Source organism: Chelon labrosus (genome assembly GCF_963514085.1).
Source record: "Chelon labrosus genome assembly, chromosome: 2".
Classification (NCBI taxonomy): Eukaryota; Metazoa; Chordata; class Actinopteri; order Mugiliformes; family Mugilidae; genus Chelon; species Chelon labrosus.
In genome coordinates, this window is record NC_140338.1 from 7,135,311 (window position 1) to 7,158,757 (window position 23,447).

A 23,447-nucleotide genomic window follows, 5' to 3' on the forward strand; every position below is an offset into this window, starting at 1 on the left:
CCTTATTTTTATTTTTTTTTTATCCTTCCTTAACCCAAATGCAATGTCCTTATTGAAAGGATGCTGAAAGAACTACAAAGAGAGCATCAATCCTTTGTGTGTGTGTGTGTGTGTGTATTACCCTCCGGATTATATAAAGTGTTTGGTGACTTTCTTACAACGTCTCTTTTTGTCGCCTGTTTAAAAGCGAAACATTTCTCCATCAGCCTCAATTACCGACAAACCAGTACAAGACATTTGCTTGTAATGATGGGAAGGATGCTCGGTGAATAGAAATGTCCCCTCTGTTCACAGAGCAGCCAGATTAAAGCAGCGAACATGGCTCAGACTCAAATGACTCACCATTGTTGGTGTTTCCTCCCAACAGAGAGCTGCACGGAAAACGACCAATTCATTGGCAAATTAAGTCCAACCGGCACGAAAACGCCGCTAGCCATTAGGGACGTAATGAAAGTTTGAAACACCAACTTTTGTGACGGGGACCTTTAAAGCGTGGGAGATTCTGTGTAATGTGAGACGTTTGCTTTGTTGGAATAAACGAGTGGAAAGTTAGCAATGTCTCGTCGGTTTAACTCGCCTCACACACACACAAGTAGGCAAGAAACACAAAATACTCAAAACGACCCTATTAAGAACTGGTCAAATGCTATAAGAACTACAGGCAACATGGCCGTATCATGTCTGACCTAGATGACTGAGAACCTTCACAGACGTTGTTTGTCGGTGGCTTTCAAATGTCACGATATTGACTTTTAAAGCTTTTACTTCCTGTGTGTTCTTGTCTTCTTTAGATGTTTAAGCCTGGGTGTCTGTACTTGTGTTTTCCTTGTGATCCTCCAGTGTTTCCTGGCCTCTCCTGTTTATCTGACCCTTGTTGTAATGTATTACCCTGCCTCCACTCTACAGCTGCCTTTGTTCTTGTTAAAGCTTGTTCATTAAATTGCCTTGTTCCTTCTCTGTGTGTGTTTGTGTGTTTGCACACGTGCATTTGGGTCCTACCGCCCAGCTTTGTCAAATTGCGACGCCAAAACTGTTACAAAAACAAAAGACTTTTCCGAATGTCCTCTGGTTTTGGTCTGCTTAGGTAAAGGCTCAACATAGTTGGGGCAGCTGAAGCTCGGTAGGTACAGCCGGAGGGTTAGCAGTTCGACGCTAACCCTCAAGTTGCTCCCAGCGCTTGACATTGGTGTGTGTGTTTTTGTCATTGTGACAGTAAAGATCTTTCACCACAGATAGGTTAGAAGATGCTATATAAATATATTTAACACAACAGAGAGTCAGGGTATGAACCTGGTCACAACTAAAAGAAACTAACCAGACGGTTTGTTACCATGTCAGAAGTCATTTTTGGAAAATGCTTGGCAAGAGCAAGCGCTTCTTTAAAAAATTGAAAGATTAAATACAGTCTTTCTATCACTGTCTGTCACGGTATAACTTCCATCAACCAAAGAGACAAACCGTACGACGTAGAAGAAGTGTAGAAGTTGAAACACAACAAGCGGCAGTCTGAGGAGCTTAAAAGCTAATTGAGAGGATAAAAAAAGAGTTGCATGTGTATACGAAATTCGGGCGGATATCAAATTACTTGTCAACGCTGATCTGAAATGAAACCCAAGGCCACATAGTTACCCTTCCCGTGACAGTATCCCAAAACGTTAAAGAAAGTCAACTGGACTTGTAGAGTCTCTTGAAGACGTTTCACCACTCATCCATGTAGCTTCTTCAGTTGGATAATTGGGGTTTGAAAAGGAGGAAAACCCTTCTTTGAACAGTAGCGCTAACCTGAGGTACAATATGCCATTAATCTGCAATACAGTCTTAGGCCCTGTTCAGACCTTACATTAAGATCTGATTTTGGCGATCCGATCACGTGTGAACACCCCCAGAACAAATTGAGATCACATTTGAGAGACCCAATCTCTGACCACATTTGGCCCTCAACATCCGTCCCCGAGAAGTTTCACCTCCGTTCAGACCTTGGGACTGGAGCCTCTGACTGACAACAGGTCATTAGTGCACCATTCATTAGAGAAAGATGACAGGGTCAAACCGTCTCCTCTAATTACATGTACAGTATCTAGTCATTAACAGACGCTAGTCATGTGAGTTTCTGATGGGTCATATCCACAAATGTTCCTGTTCAACCCTCAACTTTCCACCAGTCCTTTAGAACTGGATAAACTACTCAGATGAAACGTCTTCAAGAAACTCTACAAGTCCAGTTGCCTTTCTTAGGCTTTTTTTTTTTTTGGGATTTACCATGACCCGGACGACTGAGAACCGTATTCGCATGACTGCTGTGCCGCCTTCTAAAGAGTAGAGATGCTCTCCACCTGCCTATCATTGGACCACACAACGTCATCAAATGGCTTCCTAGTGCCCAGATGTGATTACTTGTGGTGATCCCTACGCTCCCTCTGCATCATCTTTTATACTTGTGTAAGCAAAGTGCAAAACAAAATATTGATCTTTAGTGTGGAGGTTTATCCAAAAATCTCATAAGAGATCTCATTAACATCCAGCTGCTCCTTGCAAGATTGAGAAAAATATGTTTTTACAAAGCACGGCTGATTGTCATCGCCAACATTGCCAGTAAGCTAGAATGAGCCTACTGGGAAATCTAGCCTTTTCACGGCAACAAGTACAATTGTCTTCAAAGATTGTGATTTTTTTTAGCATTCATTTTTCATGCCCCGTCTTTTTTTTTTTTTTTTTTTTTTTAATGCATTCCCATTCTGACTGAAGGGACAAATCAATGGAGAACTGGAATCACGAAAGGTCTTAAATCCAGAGTACTGTAACCACACCAAATCATTAACTCCCCGTATTGCAACAACAGCGTGGACGCACAGAGAGACCGCACATACATAAATACATGATGACAATGAGTGGTTGCGATCAACCTGTTGCAACTGATCAGCTCCACTTCCCCGACCCCAGCGTTCAGAATTCAAAGGAGGACACCACGAGTGTAGTCGGTTTCTCCCTTTGGCAAAAACATAAATCACTCTCCAGAGACATGCAAAAAAAAAAAAAGAGCGGCATAAATAAGGTGAAAGAATGCACAGGATGAGAGAGAAGGAGATGAAGAAAGCAGAAAGGGAGTGGTGGCAATGGGAAAGAATTGACGTTTGGAGGCTGGCCCTGGCTGAACCAAGCATAGCCAAGCGTAACATTTATGAAAAATAACAGAGAAGAGAAGGTTCAAGTAGGGGGACATGACAGGCTGATTGCTTAAAAAAAGAGATGTAAAGACAATAAATGGACAGGATATGTAAAAATACATCCAATCATTTCCCTGGAAGTCAATTAGTAAAAGACACTGGGACAAAAAAAGCGATAAAGCAAAACAGAGAGAGGGAAAAAAGATTGACAGATGACTGCAGATGAAGGGAAAAAAGTCAGTGACTGATGCTTGTTCATGTATGTTCTGTGTCGAACACAGAAATCAAGCAGCACTTCTCTGTGACCAACCAAATTGGCTACACTTGCTTTTACAGAAGAAGAAGAAAAAAAGAAAAGCTGCGTTTATACGCTGCAGATTTATGAGCCGTGGGAGGTTCGGCAATTATAAAGGAAGCAAAACAACGTTAACTTCAAGCACCGCCATATCCGACTCTGAGAGCACTCGTAGCTTCTTAAAATGATTGCCTGCTAGGTACAATTTAGACACATAAAGCACAACAGCGAGCAGCGGCAGGCTCTGATTATTCTCATCAAACAGGACAGCGACGGAGCGGCACTCTCGGAGTGGAAGCGACGCCGCCGGAGAGCTCCGAACACTTCATTGATGACCGATCATTTCGGTGACGGGGGTGTTGTTGCTGAGGAAAATTAAAAACTGCTCGCGGTGGGTGAAATTACTTTTTAGGAATTTAAATAGCCCTGTTCGCTCGGCATACCGTTCTTCACAGAGGCATCTAAAGCACAGGCTGAATAGAAATTATATGTGACCTGTCCCTGTTCAATTTTGTTCCAGGGTTTCCCATATAATGTTTTATTTATTTATTTATTTGATAGGGACAGTACACATTAATGAACATCTATTCAGGCAGCAATACACATAAATATGCTGGATTACAGCAACAATGCTAATTTGCATCCGCAGTCCCTAGGCAGGTAACACAAAAACATGATAAGACGTAGGACGGGACAATAGTTTACTATAAGAGCACAAGACCATACGTTACTAAGAAGATAAAAGTCAGTGGTTACAAGACTGGTTTGCTTTCAGCCACTGCTTGAGGTAAGTTTTGAAGGTTTGTAATGTAGGACACTTCCTTATGGAGAGTGGAAGAATGTTCCAGATCTTACTGGCCTTTACAGAAAGAGCATTTTGTCCATGGTGGCCCGCCAGGGTCTAATTTACTCCGCCATGGTCTCATAATCGGAAATATTTTGTTTGAAACTGTTTTGTTTTTCCTATTGCTCCCCAAAGCCGTCCCTCCCCCCCAGACCCTCCACATACACCAGTCGCTCACTTGGTCTTTATTGAATTTAACCTGACGGAGAAAACGGCGGGGACAACTCACTTAGCATGTGACGCTATTTGTGTTGTTCACTAACAAAAAATTACGCAATCGCTACTCTTTAAAACCCTGATGTTTGCGCTCTTGATTTTTTAGACCATTGAGTTTTACAGTTATTTAAAGAGATTTAGTCAAAACCCGGAAGAAACAACTCCAGGCGTAAGGTGAGCTAGCTTAAGTTTCTAAGCGCTAGCTAGCATTTTTTTTGCCTGCTCGGACTGCTGCTATTTGTCGCTAATATATGATATCCGTGTTATTACTCTAATTTAAAGACAGACTGATAAAAAATTACGCATGACCTTATTCTATGTGCCATATACTGTATAAATAGTTTTTAATAGTTTGGATAGTAGTAGTAGAATCAACCCCCTGCCTTCCCCCCAAAAATGCCAGGGTCTCATGAAATTGTATGAGAAACACATTCCTTCCATCTCATTTTATTTATTTATTTATTTTGCAGACTTCCATCTCAGTGCATAAGACTTAATCTGTTTGCTCACGGGCATAACTGCACCTGTAAACCAGCAGGCATGCTACGTGAAAGGAAAACAACTGGTACACAATCGAAACAGCATAATTACAGCCAGGACAACGAGGCATTCGGGTTCGTTTGGCATATGTGGCGCCGCATTTACAAGAGGCGCCGGTTTCATGTGGCCCAGTTACTCCAGTATGAATAATGGCGTGGCGCGGCAGTCAGTGAGGCCACATTTGTCGTGTGCGCCAAGGTTACAGCCGGGAAATCTGTTAGCAACGTGGAGCTCGAGACACCAAACCCAGACTTGATCTCACAATATCACAACATAGGCTTTTTATTTATTTTTTAATTTCTTTTGACACATTCAGGGCAGAGTTTTTACTGAAAATGCACAATGAAGGATGAAAAGAGGAGGGTAGGAGGCAGGGTGAACTAACGAGCACAAAAACACACTAACAACTGAGCGTTTTTATTTTTTTATAAAGTCAATTTTGACAATTGCAACTGTTTTCTTATGTTAATATAGGAGGTAAAAACCTGCTGAAAACACACTTTCTCTGAATTCTATCTACATATCCACAAAGCTCACACCACGCGGCGCCTGGACCAAGGATCTGGTAACAGGGGTATCAAACATACAGCCTGTGGGCCAAAAGTGGCCCGCAAGAGGGTCCAATTTGGCCCGTGGGATGAATTTGCAAAGTGCAAAAATATCATAGAAGACTGCAATTGTTTTTTAAAAAAAATAAAAGTAGCTGCTATTCCTAATTTTTCCACTAGGTTGCACTATTTTAGTGAGAGTTGCGGACATAGCGCAACACTGAGACTAAACTGTAGATAGCAGCAATGCTACAAAACTGCACTTATTTTTCTTAAACGATTCCATGGGTAATTTAATGTAAACATTAGTATAATGTACTTCTTTTGCACTAAAACAAATAAAAAAAATTGGAGGCGTCATTGTTTATAGGTTATAATGCTATTATTTTACTGGCCCGGCCTGCTTGAGATCAGATTGAGCAGTATGTGGCCCCTGATCGGTCCCTAATCTGGGACCTGAACTCCTCTCCTAAAAAAAAAACATCGAGCTCATGAAACATTCCACATTGTCAAAGGTGAACTGTCTGACCGCTTTAGCTGCTGTTGGCGGATGACGTGTTTTCACTTGTCAGCGCAGCACTTGAATGATGCTTGTGAATTAAAACACAGCTGTGACGCATGATCTCAGATCTCTCCGTCTCTAATTAGTGAAGTTGCTCATGAACCGCAGTGTCTCCTGTCACTTTCTCTCTCTCTTGTTAACACTTGCAGACACGTGAAGTGATTGTTTTATTTCAAACCGGCCTGAAGATATTTCTGCAGAAATCCAGTGTCTTGTGACGTTTGTATGCCCATTTTTTGGGGGGGATATAACTGCTGACGTTGCTTTTTAAATTACTTAATTAAAAAAGAAAAAGAAACATAGCAAACTACAGGAAGGAGGCGAGCCAACTGGTCTAGTGGTGTAAAGACAACAATCTCGTCCTCAGTGTGGGGAAAGAGATTGTTGTCGACCACAGGAGAAGACTCTCACAGCATCCCCCCACTGAGCGTCGGCGGTGCTGAAGGTCAGAGGGCGAGCGGCAACAAGTTCCTGGGGGTCTCTGAGCAACCTCGCCCGGGCCGACGACACCACACCGAAGGACAAGAAGGGTCAAACAAGCCTTTACTTCCGCCGTAAAATGAGTCCCACCCCCCATCATGCACCAGAAAGATCACCGGTGCCCCTCTGCCCTCCCTCACAGACATTTTTTTAACACCCGCCTCACTTGCGGAGACATCAGTATCGAGGGCGACACCTCCCACCCCTCACACTTCTTCTTCAGCCTCCTGCCTACGGGGAAAAGGTACAGGGAGCATCGGGGCCCCGCTGCACAACACTGTCTAACAGCTTCATCCACCAGGCTGTCAGGATGCTGAACTCTGCCCATCCCACCCCCACAGTCCCCTGCCTCTGGATGACAACACATCTAGTAACATACAAAGACTCTACCTCAGCAGTTTTTTTGCACATCACGTACTTGGACCTCCACCACTTTACTAAAATCTGTTCTGAACCCTATTATACACTGATCTGGTCACTTTATATTTCTAACAGGTCACTTTATATTTATATTTCTAACAGGTCACTTTATATTTTTAACATAGTTTATAGTTGTATAAACATTTTATTTCTAGTCACTTTATATTTTTTATATAGCTTTTGTATTTTATGTTCAATGTATGTTACTGCTACTGGATGCTTGAATTTCCCTCGGGATTAATAAAGTATCTATCTATCTATCTATCTATCTATCTGTTGGTCCCTGCTGCTGTAACACCCTAATTTCCCCACAGGGATAAATAAATCCTATCATATCTTATCTTATCTTATATTGCGCCGCTAATGTGCACATAGGTTGATTTCATTTATCTATTTTTTTTTCTAGAATGTCTATTTTAAATCTGTACTGTGAGAGAATTGTTTATGTCCCATAGAGAAAATTGATAACAGAAAAAAATCTTTGAGTCTGACAAATTCTCTTCTTTCGTCTCCACCTTCTACAATATCTGCAGGGCAGACGCTATTAAAGCGCGACTGAGATTAGACGGCGAAACTAAATTACTCAAAACAAAGCCCTCGCATTTTCATCTTGCCTCGGCTTGCAACTCAGACGGCCGCGTGAATTTCGGAGCACCTGTGATGATTGCTGGAGAAAAATAAATAAATAAATAAATCAAAACTTTCCACGTTGTGATACGCTGAGCGGAGCTTAAAGTCGCCATCTTGTCTTTTTGTTCTTGTCCAGAGTTCTCTCTAATGCCGTGCAGTAATCACAGGGCTGCTTCCACACGGAGAATCCGAGTTCAATGAGCCACACATGTGGAAAACACAAGTGTCCTTTGATGACCCAGAATTAGGAAGGCTGTAGAGGCAACCAAAACCGGGTGGAGGGATGGGACTGCCTTATTTTCATAAGCAGGACAAGAATCCTTTTTGGGTACAAATGGAACATAATTCCTCTGGTTTGACACCTTTGTTCTCCAAAGCCTTTATCATTGCACTATGTTAAGAATAACCCCGTTGTAACACGATCTCTGAAAATATGGCCTGCTGTGAGAAAACAACGTGGTTGGAATGAAGGTTCCCTGCTCGCTCCCGTCTATCCAAGCCACCTTTTCTCCACGTCAGTTATGGATGATTCTTTTCACATTTGGAAACATAATGGCATAATCAATATGAAGGCTCTATTCTTAGATAAAATATCAAATTCTTCCAGATCCGTATTTATCAGAAAATTTGCCCTTCATGGACTATATTAGCACTATAATATAGCTTTAATTCCCCTCTTTTCTTACGGGCGCCCCAGATGTAATGGACCTCTACAACTATATATCCTGCATCCATAATTGTTCTTGAAAAAGACAATAAAAATATATATTAAAAAAAAACAACAACAACAAACAAACTTCTGATCAGATCTTTTGAGAAGAATCAAACGCCAATGTCAGGATTCTTTTTTATCACTGGCATTATTTTTCCATGTATTTGAGTGTAAAATAATACCGAGCGAGCACAGTACACCTGGGAAAAAACCCACAGAGCAGCCACAATGCAATCCGGTAGGACGGCATCCCCGTGGAATCACATAGACTGCGAGTGACAGGCTCAGCTGTGTCTGGCAACATTGTGAAAAGGAAAGTTTGTGTTTCGCATTTCCAAATTTCTGAAAAAAAAAAAAAATAAATAAATAAAAAAAATTACGCAACACTCTGCAAACCTTTCACAGACTGTCTTATGGGGACAGAGACCCCTGAGCTTGCAGTGAAATGGGACAAGAAATCCGGCAGCAAAGCGCTTTCCAGGGCAGGAGATGAACTGCAGTAAGAACGGAGGTAAAGGTAAAGGTAAAGGTAAAGGCGCTACGAGCTTAAGTTATTTTGGCGACCTGACCTCAGTGGACGGGAATACAGGCCCACAGACTGTATTGAGGCAGTTTTGCAGTTTCAAGTTAAGTCATTCTTCTAGAAGTTTTTCCGTTTCTTCTAAAATTCACTCATTTATACCCTGGGAATAAAAGTTATCCTGTAAGTAAATTCATTCATTTTCTGTAACAGCTCGTCCTCTGGAGGGTTGCAGGGGCTGGAGCCTATCCCAGCTGTCACTGGGTCCAGCCCAGTCTATCACAGGGCTAACACAGAGAGACAGACAACCATTCACACTCACACCTACAGCCAGTTTAGAATCACCAATGAACCTAACTCCACACACAAAGGCCCCAGATGGAATAGAAACCTTCTAGCTGTGAGGCATCACTGCTAACCACCACACCGCTGTGCCGTCCATCCTTTAAGTAAAGTGAAGCTCAATTCAAAAAGTTTGGGTATCAGATAAATGACCTTTCTTTGTGTACTACGGGGATTGAATATAATCATAGCTTTAGTCAGCACAAAGTCTATTGAAAGCAGCAGGTGTAGCATGAGTAAGTGGCTCTCTTTCACAGTAAAGGTATTTCTGGTGGAGTGACGAATGTTCAGCACCTACTGACTAGGTGAGCCGGCTGCTCCAGCAGGCAGCTGTCCATGGTGCTGAATGAAAGCCACAGATGGCTTTACATGAATGGACTTTTTCTTTTCTCTCACTTTTCAAATATGTCTCAAATATAACAGCAAAGAAAAATAATAATAAAATGACAGTGTTGAGGAAAGCTTAGCTCAGTGACGAACATACACCGATCAGCCGCAACATTACGACCACTGACAGGTGAAGTGAGTGACATCGACCACATTGTGATAATTCAGTGCTCTGCTGGGAAACTTTTGGACCTGGCATCCATTCATGTGGATGTTACTTATACATGTAGCACCCACCTAGACCAGACCAGACCAGGTACCCCCACCCTACAGCAATGACACTCCTTGATGGCAGCAGCCATCCCCAGCAGGATGCAGCCTGACACAGGCACACACACAAAAACGCTTTAGGAACAACTAAAAAAAGAAAACATGAAGAACAGCACAAGGTGTTGACCTGGCCTCCAAATTCACTAGATCCCAAACTGATCAAGTATCTGCAGGATGATCCACAGAGGCCCCTCCCCTCTACCCATAGGACTAGTCTAATGACAGACACCACAGGACACCACCCATGTCCATTCTCTGATGAGTCACAACTGTTTTGGAGACCTACACAATCTTAGGAAGGTGGTCATGATGTTATGTCGGCTCGGTGTACAACCTAAGCCTTCTATCAGTGCAGGCAGCTTGTAAAACAGAGAAACCCAGTCTGAGGCGGTGCAGTGACTTACTTGGCACCCTGTTAATGGCTTTGAGAGGCCGCAGCACCCTCACTGTTCTGATGGCGGTGAAGTTGACGTTCTGCAGGTCCAGAGAGTATTCGATCATCCTGGAAATAAAAAAAACACACAAAACATACAGAGACAAATTAACAACACACCTGCCTCCTCATGTTTATAGTCTATACGGAAAGAGAATTAAAACAGAGATAAATACAAACCACCACAACATATGCGATCATCACAGAGGCGAACGTCTGACTTCAGTTCATTTACTGCAGTCCTCCCTTTGAGTTTGCTCCTATTAAAAAGCATAAAACCGAATCGCACTCACTCTCACGCAGTCGGGGTTCCCGCAGTGCCGGGGTCTAATATGAATTAATGGGCCGGAATACGTGCACCAATAAGGGTCGACTGAAGACCGTAACATCAGTTTTAACCGTGCCGGCGGGAAGAAAGAGCTTGCCTGGACGTCTTTGAAAACACAGAGCCATTGATTAGCTTGCAGCTCGGCGTGAACGTTACCGCGCGTGGGCGTGCTGCTTTACATGGCTTTACAAGTTACAGTTTGCTGCTTTGGCAGGAAAAGAAAAAAAAAACAAAAACTCAGGCCCGAGGAAGATAATAATAAGTGCCGAAAACCTCCTGTCTGCGGCTTTTAGCACGTGCAGGGACTGGATCAAAGTGTATCCCGTTCGCGGGCGCGAGATTAAACGTACGACCATACTGGATGAAAGCAGAGCCCAGGCTGGAGGTGGAGTGAGTAAACAAGCAAGAGGAGGTGTGTGGTGATGGAGAAAGAAGGGAAGCTCAGGCACATTGCTGTCTGACCTATTTCGACAAACTTATCACTGGGAAAAGAAAAATACTTCGCCTGAAGAACGTCAGGAAGAGAGAGAGAGAGTCAGAAAAGGTGGGGGAAAGAGTTCTTAAAGACAATAGAGAGAAAAAAAAAAGATGACGGGAAGGGAGAAGGCATGAGACGGGGACGGATAGATCAGAAACCAATGTGAGTAAAGCGCCAAGAGTTGATTAAGTGCAATATAATGAAGGCAATAAAGCAGAGTTGAGAGCGGCGGAGAGACAGAGAGAGAGAGGAAGAGGGGGAGCCTGAGGGTTTTTATCAAGTGTTGGAGATAATTACAACGTTAGGAACGGAGAGACATGAGGAATACGTATATACCTGGCTGAACAAAGGAAAGCTGCTCTCAAGCAGAGATGGAGGGAGGGGGGGCGGGAGCGAGCGGTTGTCAAGATGTGGAGAAAAAAAAGAAACTCAGGCAAGTTTCAGGTATCTGACACAAATATTCATCACCTGCGAAAAGATATTCCGGCACTCCTTCGCAACAAGCTCATTTCAATCACACCTGGTGATTTTTCAAATGCTTAAAAAGCCCCAGCCAATTATTCGCTTTCGACCCCTCGACCTACACAACCGGAGAGGAGTCTTTTTAAAAAATAATGACAGTGAAAAAGACAAAGAAGCGGACAGAAACATAGAAGGTGTCCCAGAGAGAAGGTTAAAAGTTTAAAAGTGGAATTTGGAGAGGTTCAGAGTTGGGGAACACGTTGCGTACAGTGAGAATAGAAAAACGAATTGTTCAGCTGCACTGCACTAACCCCTCCGCTCAAAGGGGAAACCCGTGAACGGGACAGTTTGCTTTAATCTCCTCAGTCCAGCAACCAAACCTCTGCACATTACTCGAAGCATCTGCAAGCCGTAGATCTGACTCAGCGAACCGTGAATCTCTCCTCTCGCCGGAGCGTCACCGCAACCTTGGAGGTGACGGGAAGCCCCGGTTCTGCTGAATCTCCCAAATAAATAACACGAGGAGGAAAAAAATAAATAAAAAAACGCACCAGTAAAACACGTTGACCGTGAAAAGCTGAGGTCAGAGTTCACCGAGTACCTGGACGTATCTGTGCGTGACCGCGCGTTTGGCCGTGATCTGATGTGACAGGCGATTTTTCAACGGAGGGAGCAGAAACCACCTGATACAATGAGAGGGAGAAAGCTCCTTGCATTTGGAGCACATGTGGCGAGAGTAGGACAACGGCAGTGAGTCTGTGTAGTTAGTCTGCTTTCAACTATCAAGGTAGCTAATAATTGTACAAAAATCTTCCCGTAACATACGTTATACATGTAACGAATCAGTTTCAGTGTTTCAGTTTCTGTGTCCTTTATGGGCTACTATAAGTTACTGGTTGGGGGTCCTGCTGGGTCATTTTGAACTATGGGTTGAACGACTTTGGATTTTTTTGAAATTTGAAACTAATATGTGGTGAAAGTCGAGTCTTTGTTCCTGACCTGAAAACACATTGTAGCGTCTCACGCAAAAGAAGTTTTGTGTGTGTGTGTGCCTGTGTCAGGCTGCATCCTGCTGGGGATGGCTACTGCCATCAAGGAATGTCATTGCTATGGGGTGGGGGTGCCTGGTCTGGTCTAGGTGGGTGCTACATGTCTAAATAACATCCACACGAATGAATGCCAGGTCCAAAAGTTTCCCAGCAGAACATTGAATTGTCACAAGATGGTCAATGTTATTCACTTCTCCTGCCAGTGGTCATAATGTTATGCCTGATCGGTGTATATGCCGTATAAAAAAGAGCTGAAAGGAAACTACGTGATCAGAAATGATAGTCTCTAGACTCTAAGCTGTGTTGCTAACTGTTGTTAATAGAGACATAAATCTAAGTGTGTGCGGTTAGATGCGCGCTAATAGTTTAACTAGAGCCCCCATGGAAACATATCTACTGCAATGCTTCCACAGCTACTAATTTAAACACTGTGTTGCAGTGTATTGACAGGACAGGGATCTGTGTGTGTTTCTATGTGTGTGCGGTAGGGGACATAACAAGGATGTGTCATTATTCAGTACTTTAGGTTTCAATTTTAGATAAAATGTCTTATTTTGGCAACGCAAACACATCAGATTGAATGATACACATAAAAGCATAGATACAGTCAAAACACTCAAAAAGAGAAGCGTTACCCCAGTGCATCCTGTTTGTTTTTTTCTTTTTAACACACTGGGTAGATGCACTGACAGTCCCGCGTCCAAGTACAATCTCACACACACTCTGACACACACTAAGTAGAGAAAGTGCTCGGGGCGGACTTGGGGCTCTCAGAAAGCTGTGTCAAATCACAAGGCAGAGGACACACACACTTGACGACTCGCACTCCGAAACACACACACACACGCACACTCCTGAAGTATGTAGTTACGTAAAACGTGAGCCCACACACACTCACTTACAGTAACACACACACACAAACACACAAGGCAAACTAAATTTAGTGTCTCTCTGTGTTTGCGTTAGGGCTGCCCTCGAACCAAACAGCTTCATGAATATTTGAACAGAGCAACTCGGTTACTTTTGTTCCTAAGAGCCCTCAGACGGGGGCATGTGGATTTATTTATTTTTTTTTTTTTTAACAGATTCTTAAACATCCTTCACATCTTCTTCGGGTTTCTTTCCATCTCTAGTTTTCCTTCTTGACGTTCACACAACTTCACCCAGGTTAAAGATTCGAATCTTCTAACTGAATCGGGAGTCGCGAATCCGAGGTCTCCATTAACCCGGATCCCATCAGTTGTTTGGCTGGCCGCTGCTGAGTACATAAGGCGAGTTAGAGGACTCAACGGAAACACCGCGGATGATTCGGCTGCTCTGACTCAGGTCAGAAGAATCACCGGAAACACCGCGGACTCAAGTGATTCAGTCGACTCGGTTTTCTGACTCGAGTCAGCGGACTCACCGGAAACACCGCGGACTCAGACTCGGCTTCACTCCAGTCAGTGAAACTAAGCAATAAGTTAAATATTGCAATAAACAAGTGGTTAAACACACTGGTGTTTGTTATGTGGCCGATATATTTTATGGAAATGCTATGATGACATTTTGCATTTTTATTTAGTTTGTTTTTGTTTATATACTGTAGCTATTGAAACTATTTAATATTGAATATCTGAACAGAGCAACTCGATTACTTTTGTTCCTAAGAGCCCTCAGACAGTGGATCTGGATTTCTAAACATCTTTCATATCTTCTTTGGGGTTTTTCTTTCCCTCTTCTTTTCCAGGTGCTGCTGTGTCGCTTGACATTTACGCAACTTTATACCCACTAGAGCTGGTCAATTCCTGAATCAACCCGGGTGGAATCACGAGTCCGAGGTCTCCATTAACCCGGATCCCATGAGTCGTTTGGCTGGCTGCTGCTAACTACGTAAGGACTCGCCGGAAACACCGCGGATGATTCGGCTGCACTGACTGGCTGGTGTTCGTTGTGTGGCTGATATATTTTATGCACATGTTATGATGACATTTGGCATTTTTATTGAGTTTGATTGTTTTTGTAGCTACTGAAAATAATTAAATCGTAGTCTGTGTTCTAATTTGCACAATTCTTGACCAACAACACTAACTCAAGTGACTCATTTCAGTGAGTGACTCAGACTAACCTGGGTCCATGAAATGAACTGGGTTTACCACCACTAATACCCACTCCCATGAAACTCTAAATACTGTAAAAATAGTCAATTCAATTCAGTGCTACTGGAAACAACCCAAATCAGAATCTAAAGCTGGATTTGTATTTCATTTATTTCTAATTTCTGCAAAAACATGATTGCAATGGTTTGAATGGCTTAAAATGTCAGGGAGGCCATTTTGTACCTCAGAATTGTGTGCACATGCCAAGATCTAATAATGTATCCCAAAATTAAATAAATAAATAAAATAAAAAAATCATCCAACATGACCTCTGCGGCAACATTTTTGCTCAAATTGTAAACGCTACCCAACGGGAAATGCCCATGGTCAATATCAACACAAGGTTATTCGTCTTCAGGATGCTGTGAAATGAAACTGTAGCGCAAACTAGAGTTGCTGATTGTTTTTATTCTCATTTGAACGTGTGGGTCCAATTCTCACTGGGTGTACACCGCAGAATGTTGACGAGAATATTGGAGTGGCAAATTAAATTCGGAGAATTGGACGGGGCACGCTTGGAGCTACTCTTCACAGCGTTTCTCATTTTATTTCCCTGATTTGAATCGAATGAACATGGTGTTCCCAGCAGCCGTAATTATGCTGCCATTGCGCAAGTGATCTTCAGTAGTCACATCCACAGCGGTCAGTGTCAAACAATGAACTACCATTCTCAGAAATGCCTGTTGATAAGTAAGAGCAGAGACGAAATTACAGAAGTGCTCAGAGGCATGGTAAATGGCCTCTGAGTGGCAGGTTGTTGTGAAACAAATATCACAAGTTTCTGGTTGAATTAGGTCTCAAGAGCAACTTCCTGTTTTTGTAGTTGGTGGCATCTGAAGAGTTGTTTATTAACCACATTTGCTAACTTCGGCACACATTTTAATTCGCGTCCCTGTGCCTCTCAGTGAGGTCTAGGAGCATGTGGTTTTTTACCCAGCCAGTCAGTGAAGATCATAGACTGTATATAAATATGGACGACGTGTCGCCACTTCCTTGCATTGGCCAAATGGTTGGTTTCCTGGGGATACATTTGGTGCCATCTGGTGAGTTCGGAGCCAGAGTTTGCGCAATGCAGTCCGATAATGGAACAACGTGGGGCCACGACATCGGTCACCCGCCCACACTTCTGCCCGACTCACATTTTCGCTAAATTAATACTTGGTTTGGCCCAAGTCCCATCCACTAACATGGAGGAGGTGGAGTGTATGACCTATACTGCAGCCAGTCACCAGGGGGAGCTCTACTTGCTTTGGCTTTTCAGGAGCAGTTCCACCGTCCATATTTATACTGTCTATGGTGAAGATCAAGGTATCATTCTGACGTCAAACGTGGTCTGCAAAGTCGACCGCTGCACGAACGCCGAGTTTGAATATTAGGGACCAGGAAGAAATGTTTTAATGTTGTTTGCTAATTTGCCATACTTCTTGCATCCTGTGAACCCATATGGATTGGTGTTGTTGACATGTATTTTTACTTTTTTTTATTTTTTCAAACAGAAAGCAGACATAAAAAAGGCAGTTTATGTCCTGCTTGTGTCATTTTAAAAACATGGTAATGAGAACCTACTAGGTCCACTAATTACCAACTGTGAGCTACAAAGCAATGGGCGAGAAGGGAGACGTTTATGGATATTTAGCTTCACTATGCGTTTTGTAAAGAGCTCTCTTCAGCGACAAGAAGAACGAGAAGGAGTCATGCAACAGATGGTCTGGCCCCCAAAGGCTCTTCACGTCAACATCGTGGAGTCTGCCTGGGATTACACGGAGACACGAGTGAAGAATGAATAAATCCTCAGAGGAACTGTGTGAAGCTCTCCAATACGCTGTGGAAATCCTTTGCACGGCGCTCGATGTATACATTTTTATACATGGGTGGCCTGAAGTCTGAACGAAGCGTTGACCCTGTCTGTGTGCGCTTCCAGTCAATGTGCAGCCACCATCAAAGCGAACGCATGACAGCCGGGGAGTGCATTGAAATAAAAGTGAAATATTCAGTACGCAGGGGTGCAGCCTGTGAGTAGTATATCCACGGAATTTTCATACAAATACATTTTATTCTGTTCATGAAAGCTCTACATTTGTTTCTTCTTCACTGGAAAAAGAAATGTAAAAAAAAAAAATAAGGCTCTTTGACCACAGTTAAAGAAGTGACAGTCTACAGACACTGGACTGAACTGACTATTGGTCTCAATACTGACCTAGCTGAAAAAAATAAATAAAAAACTACAACTACTGGCATGCCTGCACCGTATATTCTAGTTTAAAGCCATTGTGACAGAGAGCATTCATATAATGCCAGTATATGTTCTGCTTGCGTCAGTCTGAAACATTTGGGGCTGGAACTCTCACTTAAGGTCACCTTACATGAAACACCATAAGGTGTCAGGTGGGAGAATGTTCCAACGGCGTGGAGCTGAGCGACTGAATGCTCTAAAACCCATGGAGGACAGTCGGACAGGCGGTGCAATGAGAAGGCCGAGGAGACAGGTATGACGGAGCCTGATTGTGAAGAGCTTTGAAGGTAAGTTGCAGGATCTTGGACTCAGTACGTGCTTTTATTGGAAGACAGTGGAGCTGCCGAGGAACTGGGGTGATGTGGTCCATGGAGGGCAGTTTGGGTGATGAGCGTTTTGGAGCAGTTGAGGTTTACCGAGAGATTGCGCAGACCAAAAAGAACGGAACTGCGGTCGTCGATGCGTGATGTGAAGAGGAGGTTTGGTTTGTCAGTGAATACGAAGCCTAATAATCAGGAAAAAAGCTACTAATATAGTGTACTGTACTATAACTTCTAATTAACATTGGGAATATTGCAGTATTATCTCATGCATGGAACCCTATATGTGATTAGATGTGCCAAATTAATGAATATAATCTCCGAAGCGTAGCTGTATATCTGCTGCGGTGACCAACAGATGCAAACCTAACACTTTGAAGTACACAGATAACAGTTCACCAGCAGCATATTAGGTGCAACATGCACTAGCGAAATTATATCTAATTGGTGTTGCAGGCAGTGGATGTCCTAGGAAGGTGCCACGATGCAACTAAACAGATCCTGTACGTTTAAGCCATTCCACTCCCAGTACGCCGGCCTAATAGGCAACAATAAACTAATGCGGCAATTACCAGAGAGCACTAAATGTCTCAATTTATGCCAGCGGTCCAGGCTAAACTCCTCCCGGAGAAGATGGCATCAATTATTAAAATGAGATTAATGGATGCAGTAGATTTTCTGTCCCAGAAGTGGTTTGCAAGACCCAGTTGATGGGAGGGAGGTGGCACACACATGCACAAAGGCACGTGAGCACAAAACTGACACGCAATCATTTACGAAATGATTGCCTTTTCTACTTTTTTACTAACTTTATACCTGGCGAACTCTTTAGTCGCTTCCCTCTGCCTCCTTATTTTATTTTATTTCAGGCCTGCCTTTAGTTTGTTGCTCTGTCAGGGTGTGTGTATTACCTTCCATTCTGACATTCCTACAGTGTGTCTTGCGGTGTCAGAGCTCTAATGAGCTATTGTTGCATCTCCTGGGTGGAGGAGGGCCGGGAGGGGGGGGGGGGTTACAGATGCTCATTCACATGTCCCAGTGTGTGTGTGTGTGTTATATTTACAGACATGTGAATATCTCGTCACAGATGAAAGCCTATTGTCTAACTGGAGCTTTTTGTGGTCACATTAACCATCTGTCGTCTCGCTATCTGTTTCTTCCTGCGAGACTAAATATAAAATATTAAGTGGGTGAGTGAATTGTTGGCTACGACTCTGCCGCCACAAAAGTGCTCCATCATAATCTGGTACAACAGAGCGAAATGGCTGCACCGGGTTTAAAGGAATCCAGGGTAGCTGTCACGCCGAATGAAGACATCTGTAACAGATTCATCTCCGCGGATGCGTTTAGCTTCGCTCGGCACTTTGTAAAGAGCTCTCTTCAGCGACAAGAAGAACAAGAAGGAGTTTTGCAACAGATGGTCCGGCCCCCGCAGGGTCCTGATGTCAACACGGCGGAGTCAGACTGGGATTACACGGAGACACGAAGGCAACTGAAGGAGCCTAAACCCTCAGAGGAACTGTGGCAAGTTCTCCAATATGCTGTGGAAATCCTTTGCACAGAGCTCGATGTCGATGTACGCACTCTATACACGGGTGGCCTGAACGAAGCTTTGACCCTGTCTGTGTGCGCTTCCAGTCAAAGTGCAGCCACCATCAAAGCGAACCCGTGACAGCAAGGGAGAAAATTTAAATAAATGTGAAATATTCAGTATGAAGGGGCGCAGCCTGTAGGTAGTAATCCATGGCATTTTCATACAAATAGCTGTTGATGTATAAGACAACTATTTTATGAAGGATCTACATTTGCTTTTGTGGAAAACACAACATAAAGCTTCTTCTTCGTTGGGAAAAGTGTTTAGAAACGTAAACGTCTCTTTGACCACAGTTTAAGGAATGATAGTCTACGGACTCTGGACTGCATCGACTAAAAACTACCACTGGCGTACTCTATTTGAATTCCATTGCAGCTTTATCGGCTCCAGATGCACACAGATCTAGTCAAATTAGCTTCTCTGTGATACCAGGCTGGTTCCCATGCTTCATTTACTTAGTGCCAAAGCAACTGAGAACCATTTACTCAGTAACCTCGTTCATCATCTTCCACTTAAACCAATTAAAGGATGTCATGTTGTACAACACCAGTCGCAATATCTGAGCGGTGGAAATATGAACGTTTCAGGAATTTATGGATAGTAAAGAAAAAAAAAAAACATATACACAATGACTGCTGACGAACAAGTTACCGTAGACGACTTCACCAGTTATTCACATTTTGTACCGAGTTAAATTATACATCTACTCGACATTGTCTTGTTAAATTAGAGCTGAGGATTTGTAGATTCCATATTACATGCTATCATGGTGACTGAAAACCCTCGCAAGTGTACTGTTTAAGGAGCAGCCATCATAATGTCAAAGCTGAGATTTGAGTTTTTGGGCGTCACCATTTACTTTAAAGTACCTACAGTCCAACATTGTCCAAATACAGTTTGTCTATGCAATATGACTTCTTTTGGCCGCCCGGGAAGTCACTTGCCGTGAGATGTATTGCTGTGTATACAGCGATCAGGCATAACATCACGACCACCTTCCTAGTATTGTGTAGGTCTCCCTTGTGCCTCCAAAACAGTTGTGACTCATCAGAGAATGGACATGAACCTTCTGAGGGTGTGTTGTGGTGTCTGGCAACAGACTAACATGTTGTTAGTAGGAGACCTTTGGGTCCTATGGGTTGAGAGGAGGGGCCTCTGTGCATCATCCTGCAGATACTTGATCAGTTTGGGATCTAGTGAATTTGGAGGCCAGGTCAACACCTTGTGCTGTTCTTCATGTTTTTTTTTTAGTTGTTCCTAAAACATTTTTGTGTGTGTGTCTGTGTCAGGCTGCATCCTGCTGGGGAGTGTCATTGCTACAGGGTGGGGGTGCCTGGTCTGGTCTAGGTGGGTGCTACATGTCTAAGTAACATCCACATGAATGAACGCCAAGTTTCTTCCTCAATTCTCAGTGAGGTTACAGAGTGTTCTCTGTTATTGAGTAATTACAACATGATGGAGCGTCTGATGCGGCGCGCGTTATTTGTCTTCATAGCAGAGCTGACTGGGTGGCAGGTTCACGAAAAACAGTGAGCAACAACAGTGGAGCGGTGAGTCACAGGTTTTGCATATGCCTCGCTCGCCCAGAGGTTAACAGTCTCCCAGTACGATGCAAACCCTTTTAACCGCCAAGAGTATTCCCATCTATTAAATCAGTAGCCATCTTGGTCCCAAAACAGGAGAAAACACTGATTTGACAATGGGATATTTAAGTCATATTAAATTAGAAAGGACACCACCGAAGTAGAGGTCAAAACTATACATGGAAAACAAACCGAAACACTAGAACAGCTGGATACCACAGCCAGACCACACATGGGTAACAATTCCCCTTTGGGCAGTCAAAGCTGTGGTCTATTATCTATCTATTATGATAACATTGATCAGCCATAACATTATGACAGGAGACGTGAATAACACTGACCATCTCAGTGTTCTGCTGGGGAACTTTTGGAACCTGGCATTCATTCATGGGGATGTTACTTAGACATGTAGCACCCGCCTGGACTAGACCAGGCACCCCCACCCCATAGAAATGACACTCCCTGATGTTGAAATTAAATTAAATAAAACCACTTTAACATTAATTTCTGATCTGAGGTGGCAGTCCATAAAAGTTGATACTCAAAAAAATGTTTGCTTCAAGTCTAAGAATGCCCTTTTCAGTCTGGCAAGAATAATCGTTTGCCACTGTGGTAATTCTCTTAGCAGCTGAAGTCCTGTGCAGCCTCAGCCATCAGGAGCCAATCATGCAACCTGCATCCATAGCTCTAACAATGGAGGCAATGCCGTAAGTAATTAGCTGGCTGAGATGGCACACCGAACAGTTGCGCGACTCAGCTTAGATGGGTAATTCTCCGAGAAGCGGACCTCGAGGAAGCGAGCAACAGCCTGAGCACCGGAGGACAAATTCCCGGTTGTCACTCTCACAATGGGCTCGATGAGAATGCACTCGGAGCGTAAAATGTGTAAATTTATGAGCCCTGACATTACGTTCTGATGTCCCTTCCTTTATGAGCCGGATCGCTTGTGTTTTTCATCCGCGGCCGTCAACGCGGCACGGCCTGTCTTCGCCTCCTCTGCTGCAGAGTGCTGGAGACAGATAGAGGGCGTGAAGGGAGAGAGGGAAGGAGCGGGGAGATTAAGCGGATCCTGGGAGAGGAGGTGCGAGGCTCAGCCTGCACTCACAGATAGCCTTTTTAGCACCATCCCCAGTGACAGTCACACACACACACATTTAAATATACAGTATACACAATTTCTACCTCACACACAAACACAAGTATACAACACACTAGGAACATGAGGGGGCAGATTCCAATTTTTTATATATATATATATACAAACATCACTGAAGGAGAGGGATATTAATGAATAATTTTAGCTACATACTCAAGAGAAACACAGCAGTATGACGTCTCGGTAATGTACGTTTGTCCACACTCGAGATTAAAACGTATCTTCCCGCGCGTCACAAGCGACCACTTGCGATCGGATCTGTCCCGCTCTCCGTACGCTAATAAGCGCCTACGTAATTTGGGGTGCGGCAGAAATTTGAGCAAACACAGCTGCCGTCTCCCGTGATTGCTCCCACCGCCGCTGTTACAGTGCGACGGACGGCTCTGTTTGTTTTCCGTACGAGTCTTGCCGACACGAAACTAAACGAGGGCCGCTGCAACGCGCAATGAGCCGTGAAGTTGCTCCGTCACTAAAAGCGCACCCATTAGGCTATTATTTAGTAATGTATCTCCACCACCTGTCGTGTTAGTTCTTTTAGAGGACCACACAAAGATCAGATAAAAGAAAAAAAACAGTGATTGGGAAAAAGTCTCAGTTAATAAAGCTAGACTTTGAACAACGGGCCAAAAGAGAAGGCCATAGTAGTGCTTATGGGGTGCTGGCTCAGGGTACAAACCACAGTTTTGTTTTGTGACAGTTTGAAGTAGTCCAGTACTTTCAAAGCAATATGAAGGATGCAAAATTGTCCATGTACAGTCCCTAGGCATAAGCGTAGGGTGTTTAAGACAAAATAGAGAAATAAATACAGCTACGTAGAATTGGATACTTCTACAATCAATCAGACACATTTTGTTGTAAACAAATTTTACTATATGGCGCTCAGATGACATTTAAGACTACATCTCTGTAATCCCTTCTCACTATTACCACATAAAGCCCATCCAAGCTTTTTGATTCGCCAGACAGATCTTTGACGGAGCATAATCAGTTCCCAGACAAACACTTAATCAGACTCCTGAACAACTTTCCCCCAGAAAAATTTTGTGGGCAGGGAAAATTCAGACTGGCTTCCAGGCGACCTACGGAAAGGTTGTCTGTTGAGAAGGAGTTGAATTAATATGAGCCAGGCCAGATGCATGTTCACATTGCTGAAAGAATGTGGTCACACCATAGACTGTATAAAGATGTACAGCTCCTCAAAAATGAAACCAAAGCAAGTAGAGCTCCCCCTGGTGGCCGGCTGCAGTATAGGTCATAAGGTCCACCCCCTCCACATTAGTGGGTGGGACTTAGGACTTAGGAAAAATAAAACACTAAAATAGCTTTTTTTCAAGGATGGTTTTGTCATTTTAGGTAGTTAATATAATACTGATGATATAATACTGATGCATACTCAAGTGTCAATTTTTCTGATAAGTTTCGTTTTAGTTTATTACTTGATGCTATAGAAACAGGATGTGACATCATGATGACTACCAGTTGACATGCCAACCGCTTCATAGGACCGTGAGAGTTGAAAAAAAATAATAATAACAATAAGTACAGTGTATAATCTGACATTTCTTTGGAACTGGTGGAGGTAGAACAGAGCGCAGTATTAACTGCACGAAAACGCAAGTCGAGTAGTAAGTAGAGGAAGTGTGGGCGAGTCATCGATAGCATGGCTCTGCGTGGCTCCACTCTTGGACCGTTCTGCACAGACTCTGGCTCCAATCTCGCAAGATGGCACTGCCGATATCGCCA

At 43.4% G+C, this 23,447-nt stretch overlaps 1 protein-coding gene across 1 annotated transcript in view; it reads right to left on the reverse strand.

Annotated features, from left to right (window-relative positions):
* cacna1ib (calcium voltage-gated channel subunit alpha1 Ib) overlaps positions 1-23,447 on the reverse strand; it is a gene marked incomplete at its 5' end in the record, with an annotated part of 169,963 nt that overhangs the window by 103,775 nt on the left and 42,741 nt on the right. The window contains one exon of the mRNA XM_084573466.1: positions 10,335-10,432. Coding sequence (XP_084429592.1) covers positions 10,335-10,432 — 98 coding nt within the window. The remainder of the gene's footprint in view (positions 1-10,334; positions 10,433-23,447) is intronic.